The sequence below is a fragment of the Maniola hyperantus genome, chromosome Z, assembly GCF_902806685.2.
Source record: "Maniola hyperantus chromosome Z, iAphHyp1.2, whole genome shotgun sequence".
Classification (NCBI taxonomy): domain Eukaryota; kingdom Metazoa; phylum Arthropoda; class Insecta; order Lepidoptera; family Nymphalidae; genus Maniola; species Maniola hyperantus.
The window spans coordinates 1,397,697-1,409,899 of NC_048564.1; the positions used below are offsets into that span (position 1 = coordinate 1,397,697).

At 41.4% G+C, this 12,203-nt stretch overlaps 1 protein-coding gene across 1 annotated transcript in view; it reads right to left on the reverse strand.

The window, feature by feature from the left end:
• Nucleotides 1-12,203, reverse strand: part of Vps13B (vacuolar protein sorting 13B) — an 87,642-nt gene that overhangs the window by 73,239 nt on the left and 2,200 nt on the right. Inside the window, exons 5-12 of the mRNA XM_069508987.1 lie at nucleotides 11,429-11,619; nucleotides 10,614-10,752; nucleotides 10,067-10,263; nucleotides 9,348-9,523; nucleotides 8,497-8,676; nucleotides 3,895-4,035; nucleotides 1,677-1,858; nucleotides 603-733 (exon numbers count right to left, since the gene is read on the reverse strand). Coding sequence (XP_069365088.1) covers nucleotides 603-733; nucleotides 1,677-1,858; nucleotides 3,895-4,035; nucleotides 8,497-8,676; nucleotides 9,348-9,523; nucleotides 10,067-10,263; nucleotides 10,614-10,752; nucleotides 11,429-11,619 — 1,337 coding nt within the window. The remainder of the gene's footprint in view (nucleotides 1-602; nucleotides 734-1,676; nucleotides 1,859-3,894; nucleotides 4,036-8,496; nucleotides 8,677-9,347; nucleotides 9,524-10,066; nucleotides 10,264-10,613; nucleotides 10,753-11,428; nucleotides 11,620-12,203) is intronic.

Consider the following 12,203-nt stretch of genomic DNA (forward strand, 5'->3'; position numbering starts at 1 on the left):
ATTTTTTCATAAGAATCTAAATATATAAAATGATTGACTGACTGACTGATCTATCAACGCACAGCTCAAATTACTGGACGGCTCGAGCTGAAATTCGGCATGCAGATAGCTATTATGACGTAGTCATTCTCTAAGAAAGGATTTTTGAAAATTCAACTCCAGAAGGTACGGACAGACGTGCTCAAAAAAAGCGTGCTTTTATGCTAGCTTAATGTTAGCATGCTCATGCAACTGTTCACATTTGCCAGCAATAAGCATGCTTAAATAAACTGTAGAGTTATATGTTGTATGTTGTACTGAGTACTACTTGCTAATAAGCAAACCCTGTTCAGACGCGCTCGGAGCACGCCCCCTTCTACCCGCGCCTCAGGTAGCATGCTCGAAAATCAAACGTCGGTTGATTTTTGAGCATGCTCGAAATAAGCATGCTCATTACATGACACACGTGCTACTAATGAGCACTTGCTCAATAAAAGCATGCTTTCGTGCTAGTAATGAGCACGTCTGTCCGTACCTTAAGGCGGTGAAATAGGGGTTTGAAATTTGTGTAGTCCACGCGGACGAAGTCGCGAGCGTAAGCTAGTTAATAACGTTGAGCATACCCGGTTCCGGCATGGGCGGTACTTCCTTGATCACGTTCCGCGCCACGGCCAGGCGGTGCAGAAGGCCAGTGGACACGTTCAGCAGCATCGGCAGTGTTGTCACCTTCGCTGAGCTCTTCTCGACCCAATCGCTACAAGTATTGAAACAGATGTTACAGTACGCGTCAGAAAGTACATGCGCGTCTTCGTCGTCAACGTCTTCGTCATGGAGTGGACAGATGAGAAAGTATTCAATTTAATTGAACTTTATCAAAATACTCCGGTATTGTGAGGTCAAATTAAATTCAAATCAGATATACAAAATCTGTACTCGACATACGCGTGATACTGATCTCTTGAGACTTCATCCATCCATACTAATATTATAAATGCGAAAGTGTGTCTGTCTGTCTGCTAGCTTTTCACGGCGCAACCGTTTAACCGATTTTGATGAAATTTGGTACAGAGTTAGTTTGCATCCCGGGGAAGGACATAGGCTACTTTTTATCCCGGAAAATTAAAGAATTCCCACGGGATTTTAAAAACCCAAATCCACGCGGATGAAGTCGCGGGCATCATCTAGTATCCAATTTTAAATTATTGGAATGATTTCTATTTTGTGAATATTTAACTTTGCCAGAATCGACGTGGGCTTTTATAATTTTCGATGATATTGTACATGAATATGAACGCAGCGCTAGTCACTTGTAGCTGGTGACCGTGGACGAGCCGTGCCCACTTGCAGCTCGATACAGTATCAGATACGTTACATGCTGCACGGCTAGTTTTTTTGTGTGTGTGTTGTTTCGTATTGACTATGCTGCGTAGGCCCTACTGGCCGCTACAGCGTCACCGGGGGGGTTGGCGAGCGCGAAGCTCCGCCTGGGGGTGAGCCCTAGGGCTCGAAGAAATAATTCGAGAGGTCGGGGGGCAACGTCCTCCTAAGGGTGCCTCCTGTGATGCTCGGACCACAGCTTAGGATGACGTTGGGATGGGTGGAGTTGTTCGACTGGTTAGTCCGTACGCCCCCGAGGCCGAGGCGTGAGTCCACGTCCGGGTGACGTTAGAAATCGGTGAGTACCCTGCTTTATATACCTATACTCGAAGTCCCTGGGCGGGTTGTCATACGGATTAGTGAAAGCGCTCGATGGCGCCCTCTCGTGGCTGTACTCGAGAAAAACTACGGGAGCCATCTTCTGCCAAAATTCGTCAACTTCCTCCTGAGTTGGAGTCGCTTCCCTCGTCTCAACGGTCGGCTGTTCGTTACACTCTGACTCCTGGAAATGAAGTTTAAATCGTCATCATCACAAACCATGACTTTGTGCTGATTGCCCAAAGTGCTACTGTATCTGGCAGCCACAAGCAGTGGCGTGCAGGTCATAAAGGCATAAATGCACTGCTTACCCCAGTTGTTTAAGCTCAATGCATATTTTTCATTATGACCTGCCAGTGAACAGGCTCCTACTTAACTAGTGCCTACCCTGGCTTCAAACCCTGTGCACGCCACTGGCCACAAGGAACTATAAACGTGGTGGAGATCACAATGGCTCGGAGACAGTCGAAGTGATACAGGGTATTTTATCTAGTTTTAATTTTGTAATTTTTAACATTTTGTTATATATATTTTTTTCTTTTATTGTTTTGTGAGCTGAATAAACCTTTATTTATTTTATTTATTCAAGAATCTGCATAGCCCTAAAGAATAAGAAGAACCATATGGCATTCCACTGGTATTACCGGAAGAATTGACGACCTCCCTGGCGCAGTGGTAAGCGCTGTGGTCTTATTAGTGGGAGGTCCCGGGTTCGATTCCTGGCAGGGATTTGGAATTTTATAATTTCTAACTTTCTTGTCTGGTCTGGTGGGAGGCTTCGGCCGTGGCTAATTACCACCCTACCGGCAAAGCCGTGCCGCCAAGCGATTTAGCGTTCCGGTAGGATGCCGTGTCGATGCCGATGCATGGGTTTATCAATAACTGCCATACCCCTTCCAGGTTAGCTCGCTTCCATCTTAGACTGTATCGTCACTTACCACCAGGTGAGATTGCAGTCAAGGGCTAAATTGTATCTGAATTAAAAAATATATATATATTGGTGATCCTATCACTGACGCAGGCGAAATTGCTCAGCTTACACCACCGAAGCTATGCCACCTGGTTAATGGTCTTTTTTTTAAATAATATTAGCCATGTTAAATGACTAATATTCCCCTTTCCTCTCCAACTGAACGTCAATCTTGTGTTAGGAGTAGGTACGACAATAGTGCAACGGGCGGGGTTTGAACCGTTGACCTTTCGGTTTTCAGTCCACTCCATTATTGGGCTACGTTGAGCTATTGAGGCTACGCTTTTATAGGATATACTTTGGAGAGTGTACTCAGAAACTTCACAACCTTGTTTCTCCTTCCCCGTTCCAATATGGCTCTAGTAGGCGCCATATTGTGTTTTCATTAATTTGGCATCATTAGCACTCGCATGATTTAAAATATAATAGTGCAAGAATCAAAATCAGTCCATATGCGTTTAGTCTCTAGACATATCATATAGATCGACTAGCTTATTCCCGCGACTTCGTCCAACTGGACTACACAAATTTCAAAGCCCCATTTTACCCCTAACGGCGGTTACGCACTCATCCGATCCGAGTCCGTGAAAATACGTTCCTTTTGTTTGGTATGGTAGCTTATGACATATATCGTAGATATTTATGACATCCGTATTTTCACGGATTCGGATCGGATGAGTGCGTGTTTGCTGTTATGTGTTGAACTTTCAAAAATCCTTTCTTAGCGGATGTCTACGTCATAATATCTATCTGCATGCCAAATTTGACCTTGAACCGTCAGTATCAATGTCAGTTAGAGCTGCGCGTTGATAGATCAAGCATTCAGTCAGTCAGTCAGCTTTTCCTGTTAAATACAGGTCTGGCGAGGCAATTGCAACTATCGGGAAAATGCAACCAATCTAATTATCTTAAAAAGATAATGAGATTGGTTGCATTTTCCCAGTAGTTGCAATTGCCTCGCTGGACTACCTACCTAGACATAATATAGATACCTATATAGATGAATAGAGAACTAGAAAAGTGAATGTATAACAAAAGAAAGAAGTTATATGCCTTCAATCGGTCGCACCTCTGTTATTTCCTAACACGGTTCATGAGACACGGTTCAGACGGGCCCGCTGACAAACAGACAGACAGACAGACAACGGAAGCTTAGTACCTAATAGTGTCGTTAGTACCCTTCGCGTATGGCACTCTTCGAAGAGAGTGTATGACAAAAGAAAGAAGTTATAGCCTTGTATCAGTCATACCTCTGTTATCTCTCTCATCTCTTCGTCCGCGGCGACGGCGGTCTCTACGGCTTGGTCACTCAACTCCTCCTCCACCCAACTCCAAGGCTCTTCGTTTGGGTCGTGTATCTTGTCGAGGTATATTATTGGCTCTTCGTTGTTCTGCGTACGAATAAGGTATGGTCTAGCATATTTTTTTGACAATATTCGCCATGTTAATCATGTTCACTATTCACCTTTCCTTTCCAATCAAGCGTAAAGCTTGTGGTAAAAAGTAATATTATTACACTTTTTCTTAAGAGAGACCTATTTGTCCATGCAAAACGCTTAACAATTACGCTGCGATGCGTGACGCGACGCGGCAGCGCCTTGCTCGATACAAACTCATTAAACTATATTTGCCTTGTCGCATCGCGTCGCGCCAAGTCACGACGCGCAGCGCAGCGTGAGTGCGTTTGGACCTTAAAAGATGGCACAAACACCGACAGTTTGAAATTATTTGTATTGCACCGTAAACAAGGTACACAACAGGTGGCCTAAAAGCTGACATGAGGCACAGAATAAAACAAACAGAAGTTCAACGAAGCCGTCTAGGGTCATAGATGTCAAAATACTGTCACTCTCTTTGTACTGTGCCTGAGGTTTCATTTGGAGGTAAGCAGTTCTTCATCCCGAAGTTACTTTCTATCAACCAACCCCCAGATATTTATATTTCAGGGTCCTTGAATGTCAAAAAATTTATTATTGAGTTACTGCTTACAGTCTGGTATATTTTATTCACTAGCTAGCCGCGTGAAATAAGGTTTTTAAAAAATCCCGTGGGAACTATTTGATTCCACAGTGCCATGGAACTGGCATTGCACACGTTGGGTCCACATTTCGGGCCCCTTAAGGTCAAATATTCGCAACTCCCTTCAAACTCTCTTCGGCGGTGTTCTCACTAGATTTCAACATGTGAGTTATTTCCGGAACGGAAATTCCTGAACACCTCTGGTGCTGCAAATGTTCATGGTCGGTGGTAATCACTTCGCATCAGGTTACCCACCTGCTCGCTAGCTCGCTGTATTTTTAAACACTCTGTATTCGCGTGCGGTATAGTATATGCACAGAGAAAAAAAGGATTTTTTTAATTCGCAGAATCATTTTTTTACACCTCAAAAGCACTTTTGTATAAATAAATAGTTACATATTATAAATTTTATTGCACACAATATCTATAGAGAATATAAGAAATATACATAACTTTTATCTACGCATGCAAAGGCGGTCTTATTGTTTACAGAGCTATCTCCAGCAGGCAATGATGAGAGAAGTGAATAAGCTGTGGGTTCTCAAAGTGCTTTTGCATGAAGTAAGAGGTCTAAAAAACTTCTGATGTCATGCAAAAGCACTTGCAGATAAATAAATAGTTAAACATAAATTTTATTGCATACAATATGGAAAATATAAGAAAATATATAAATCACGACCATCTTCTCGCTAGCCCGACATTTATCAATAAAATAAAAACGACAAAGCCTTTTGTTTTGTACATTTTATCGTATTTTTAGTATATCTTTACTAATGTGTTTTGTTAGGTGGTTAGTTAAACTTATAATTTAGTTTTTAGTATTGTTAGTTAATTATTATTATTATTTCTGTAAGCTCACTATCTTTATGTATAAATATTTAAAGAAAACGCGCGCGCTTACATTCGCCTGTATATTCGTATATATATACACAGAGAAAAGAAATTGCAACTCTTTATTCGCAGAAACCTTTTTTACATCTTTGGACCTCTGATTTTATGTAAAAACACTTTTATATAGATAAATAGTTAAATATAAATTGTATTGCACACAATATAGAGAATATAAGAAATATAAAAAACTACCATCTACTCGCTAGCTCGCTATCTAAATATATAAAAGGAAAAGGTGACTGACTGACTGATCTGTCAACGCACAGGTCAAACTACTGGACGGATCGGGCTGAAATTTGGCATGCAGATAGCTATTATGACGTAGGCATCCGCTAAGAAAGGATTTCTGAAAATTTAACCCCTAAGGGGGTGAAATAGGGGTTTAAAATTTGTGTGGTCCACGCGGACAAAGTCGCGAGCGTAAGCTAGTAAAAAAAAGGCTTTTATTTACAGTATTAGGTACATTTTTATTAATGTGTTTTGTTAGGTGATTAGTTGAACATATAGTTTAGTTTTTAGTATTGTTAGTTAATTATTATTATTTATGTAAGCCCACTATCTTTATGTATGTGTATTCAAAGAAAAACGCGCGCGCTTACATTAGCCTGTATATTCGTATATACACAGAGAAAAGAAATTGCAACTACATATTTATTCGCAGAAACCTTTTAACATCTCTGGACCTCTGATTTTATGTAAAAGCACTTTTATATAGATATAAAGTTATAATATACAGATATAGGTCCGAGTTACATATAAATTTTATTGTACACAATATAGAGAATATAATAAGAAATATACATAACTATCACCTGCTCGCTAGCTCGCTATCTTTCTATATATAAAAATGAATTGCTGAATGTGTTGCTGATCGCAAATCTCGAGAACAGCTGAACCGATTTCGCTAATTCTTTTTTTTTTATAATATTCCTTGAAGTACGAGGATGGTTCTTATGGACAGAAAAATTTTAAAAATTGTAAGTAGGTTTTAAAAATAAATAAAAAATTCGACTGTTAGGCGGTACGAAGTTCGCCACGCCAGGTTAGCTAGTAATTATTAATTATGTAAGCTTGCTATTTATATTATAGACATATTAAAAAAACTGCGCGTCGCCTGTCGCCTGTAGATTCGTAAATGCACAGAGAAAAGAAATTTCGACTCTTTAGTCGCAGAAACCTTTTTTACATGTCTAGAACTTTATGCAAAAGCAATTTTGTATAGATAGAAAGGTATAATCACTATATATAAAAATGAATCACTGAATGTGTTGCTGATCGCAAATCTCGAAAACAGCGGAACCTTCATAATATTCCTTGAAGTACGGGGTGGTTCTTACGGAGATAATTTTTTTTAAAAAATCCTGAAAAATAATCGACTGTTAGGCGGTACGAAGTTCGCCGGGGCAGCTAGTATATTACAGATAATATAGGTTTGTGTTAGATATAATTTTACTACACACAATATAATAATATAATATGAGGAGCTGTGATATTCTAGTGGTTAGGACGTCCGCCTCCTTCTTGGGAGGTCGGGAGTTTGATCCCGATTGTGTTGAATTTTTTAGAGGCACTTGCGTGAAGATTTCTAATATAGTAGCGTCAACGTACTCCTACAATAGGTGGGGCCGTAAGTCATTCAAACAAAAAACAATAAAATTGATGGTTATATATGATTGCAGCGCTCGCTTAGCTAAAATAACAAAAACAGGTTTTAACCCTAAATAGTACTAAACAAAGTCGCACTCTTCATTTGTCTGTATTTTCTTTTATAACTTGTAAGCTTCTAAGTGTATTTTAATACGGTTTACATCATAATTAGGATGATTTCAATGTGCAGTTTTTATGTAAGACAGATTCATATTCAACGTTAAAGTCGCGGGCGGAAGCTTTGATAATTACTATAATATTATTTGAGAAAAATAGGACTTAAAATAGTTAATAGAAATAGAAAATAAATAATGGAAGTGTAAAGATATTTTATTCAAATAAACTTTTAAGTGCTTTTGAAGTTTAATATGTCGTGGGACCACGAAATAAGCCTAAAATCATTAGTTTTAAACTCGTGTTTCTAAATTATTAAAGCACTGTTGTGCGAAAGTAACTACTTTCTGGACTTTCGCAAATGCAAACTTGCTCCGGCTTTATCGGCTTAACACTACGCCTAGATGTAACATAACAATTAAATCTTTTTTTTAAATACATATCAAAAATTACAGAACACTCAGGATTCGAACCTGTATCGCACTCGGAGCGCCTTACAGCGCTTTGCCACGGTTCACTTGCTGCCAGTGCTGAAATTTGAGATATGTATTTTCATTCAGTCCTGAAGTGAATCCTGCCGGTTCTGCAATTTTCGATATTTATTTAAAAATTATTTAGAAAGGGCTTAGAAGATTTTGGCCTACATAGTAGTCCGCCATTTAACGTTTTTTTAATAGCTACAACACATAAAACCTGTATCAATCAATAGTACATCAGTCATCAGTACATCAGTCTAGCTATAAGTAAGTACAACTTTGATAGCTTATATCTCGGAAACGTGACACTTTGGAGGAATTTGTCTTATACAATACTTGTTTGTATTGATGATAGCTATTGATTAATGCAGGTTTTATTAAATTAGCAGGCCACTATTTAAAAAAAAGAAAATGGCGGAGATGTACAGTACGCCAGTCGAGTTAGCAATCGGGGAGGGATCGCCCCGCACATCCACACAGCCCCGGGTGCGCGGGTGACAAGGCCAGGCTCGATACTATAGTCGACGCATTTTAAACTGAGTCGTCGAGTTATCTGTCTGTTTCGCTCGCACTTACAGGTCGTAGGTAAGTGCGGGCGAAACAGACAGATAACTCGACGACACAGTTTAAAATGCGTCGACTATACAATATTCAAATTCCCATCTTATAGTGTAGGTAAAACACTATGATACAAATTATAAGTACCGTATAATTGTCGAGGTGGCCACAGACACACCTCCCGTGGGAGCTGAGGACGAGGTTCCTGGTGCCCATCTTCAGGCGCAGGAGTGTAGGTGAGCATACGGAACTCTTTATGACCGCGTCCGTAGCCATCAGTTCCAGGATACCGCGAGAGCGTTTCCGACTTCCTTCTACTTCCATTATCTGAAAATGTTTATTTTTTGCTGATACTAAAAACGGTCAAAAGTTATAGAAAAAAATCGATCAAGTGCGAGTCGGACTCGCACACGAAAGGTTCCGTAATCTGTAGCATGAGTACAAGAAATAACACTTTTTAATCTTTTTTAATTTTCATGGCAGCCATTTTGAAATGTTTATTATTTGTGTGGGCTGGCTCTGCTAAGTTATAGTTCCCGACAGTTAGGCTGAGATCTATAGAGCGCACTTTGACTTTACTCAGACTTAAGATTGAGTTAAAACGAGACAGATTTATGTGAGAGATATAGCTCTGTCTCGTTTTAACTTTGTCTTAAGTCTAAGCTAAGTCAGAGTGCGCTCTTTAGATCTCACCCTTAGTCGTGTCTGACCTTCGACGCAAGTGCGAGCTTGCGCAGGTATTGTTCCACGCACTCGTGTACTGTGAACGGGTATAGCACTCGCACTAATGTAGGTGGCGAACGCGGGGTGCAGCGCGGCGCTGGTGATTTCCGCTGCCTCGCCTCGCGTACCCCACTTACGCCTAAAAATGTTATTGCACGCGTCTTGCGGTTAACTTCAAGAATGACTATTTAACTGGCGCGGACTATATGGAATGGCAAAGTTGTGCTACGTTGGCTGCCCCGTCTATTCTCCGACGTTCGTAAGCCACGACTCACCTTAAAAACTAAGGAGACTTCGTCAAAATGTGCAGCAAACGCCAAGGGTATGGGTGTGGCGGGCGCCGGCGTCTCCTCCACGCCCTCGCGGTCAATCCACGTGGGCAGCCACGACCATGCCCATTCTGACCAACTTTCTGACCGAGCTGGCTCCGCTAAGTTGCCCGATGACGTATCTGCAATCACCATTGGACCATCTATTGAGTCGCGTATATTTTTAAAACTGCTTACTCTTTCATCATGATCAACCCATCCGACAAACTGCTGAACACGGGTCATCTAAATATATAAAAGAAAAAGGTGTCTGACTGACTGATCTATCAACCCACAGCTCAAACTACTGGACAGATCGGGCTGAAATTAGGCATGCAGATAGCTATTATGACGTAGGGATCCGCTAAGAAAGGATTATTGAAAATTCAACCCCTAAGGGGGTGAAATAGGGGTTTGAAATTTGTGTAGTCTACGCGGAAGAAGTCGCGAGCATAAGCTAGTCTCTTATAATGAAAAGGTTTTAGGCCATATAGTCTGCCATGATGGTGAGTGAGGAAACTATCAGTTCGATTTCACGTCACCCACAGCCTAATATTTGACATATCGTCGATTTGAGATCAAACCGAGATTTCTCTCACTCTAGCTCAGTCTGTGGCCTACCGGTGTAGGTAAAGTCTCGACGTTTTGTTACAAGTTTCATAATCGTAGCATTATAGTGTACATACTGATAGGCGCGGGTGCGCTGGGCGAGCGGGGCGCGGGCGGCGGCGTGGCGGGCGGCGGCGCGGCGCGCTCGCGCATCAAGCGCAGCAGCAGCTGCAGCTGCTCGCTGTTGACCCCCCACGCCAGGCACCGCGAGACCAGCTGCACGCTCAGGCTGCGCGCGCGCCGCGTGCTGGCCGACACCAGCCGCGTCAGCACCCTACCAACCCAATGAGCTTTATGTATTAGAAAGGTCGCCACGGTGACTTTTTGCAGCGAGTCTACAGTTTACTCGCGTCTGCATAAATTACAAAACTAATTTAATATCACTTGCTTTAACGGTAAAGGAAAACATCGTGAGGAAACCTGCATGCCTGAGAGTTCTCTACAATGTTTTCAAAGGTGTGTGAAGTCTACCAATCCGCACATGGCCAGCGTGGTAGACTATTGCCAAACCCTTCTCACACTGAGAGGACAGCCGTGCTCTGTAGTGAGCCGGCGATGGGTTGATCATGATGATGATGTGTATTGTAAGTGTTCTTAATTAATTACATAAAAATAAAAACTGACCTTAAGTCTAGTTGGCAGCGATACAGTAGGGGCTCATGGTAGAACCTTATCTTGCCGTCCGAGTCACTCTTGTCCAGACACAACGTGAGGTCATCCAGGCGCACTAGCCTTCTGATGGCTGGATGAGTTGAATCTATATCTGTTGGATTACAAAAGGAGTTGTCTCTCAACAAGTTCAAAGTTTTCATAAAACGTAAACTAATCGAAAAATCCTATTACTATGTAAAGGATTATTTAAATGAATAGCAAGCTTGGGAATCACTTGCTTAACGGCTATGTGATAATTCTAATAAGTTTAAAAAATAAAAAGTGGTGATATAAAAAAGAATACCCGGCTGAATTTATTGTGGGCTCTTCTCAGACCTGGGTGCGTTTGGAACCCTCGTAGTTTTAGTTTTAAGTTTGCGTAATAATTATCACCACTATATCTTACAAATCTAATAACTGACTATCAAAAAGAGTAATTTATTACCTATTTTGAATAAATCATTTGACTTTGACTTTGACTTTGACTTTGAGTTACAGTGCCCATCAGTAAATATAATGCCTAGCACTTCACGGATGGCGAGTGAAGGCGAGCGGCGGCGAGTGCAAGTGTGAGAAAGGCCCGCTTGGTTGAACTCGTGCACTCGTCTCGTGCAGACGATGACAGATTACTCCTGAGTTGAATACTCTACTTTTCACACCTCACGAAGCAAAAAAATCAAGTAATATTGATAACCACTTAGTTTAGTTAGTGAGATAACGACGACCTCGACGTTTTGTTAGATGTTCCATGTCGTGACCTGTGGTGGTGTGAAAAGAAAACAACATACCAGCGAAAGTCGGTTCCCAATTCGGTCCGACACTGTCGACTGCGAGGCGTTTAACGTTCAAAGAGAGAACGATGTCATCGTGCACGTATTTCACTATGAGCGAGTGAACTCGCACGGCGATGTTGCTTACTATGCGCCGCACCAACGCTTGCATGTACCCCGGCGGGGCTTCCACTACTTGCGTTCTGCCACTGAAATCATTTTTAGAATTACATAATGGAAAATTGGTTAAGTCAGTGGCGGATTATCCCTAAGGCAAACTAGGCACGTGCCTAGGGGCGCGAGATTACGAACGGGCGCGCGCGATCATGAATAGCTAAATTAGTGAGTCTGCGCTTCAGATATCTTCGTTTCTATGCAAAATCTTGGAGTGACCGCTTCTTTAGAATAGAATAGAATATATTTTTATTCAAGTAGACTTATTACAAGTGCTTTTGAATCGTTAACTAGTTTAATTTACCACTTGAGTGCCTCAATAGCTCAACCGCTAAAGGAGTGGACTGAAAACCGAAAGGTCGACGGTTCAAACCCCGCCCGTTTGCACTAATGTCGTACCTACTTCTAGCACAAGCCTGACGCTTAGTTGGAGAGGAAAGGGGAATATTAGTCATTTAACAAGGCTAATATACTTTAAAAAAAAATTACCACTGGTTCGGAATGCCGTTCCTACCGAGAAGAACCAGCATATTTAATATAGCAAAGTGTCAAATCTTCACTCGTTCACCAGCTTTGCAATTACAATACGCGATAGGTCGAGATGGCAATCGAGGAGGAA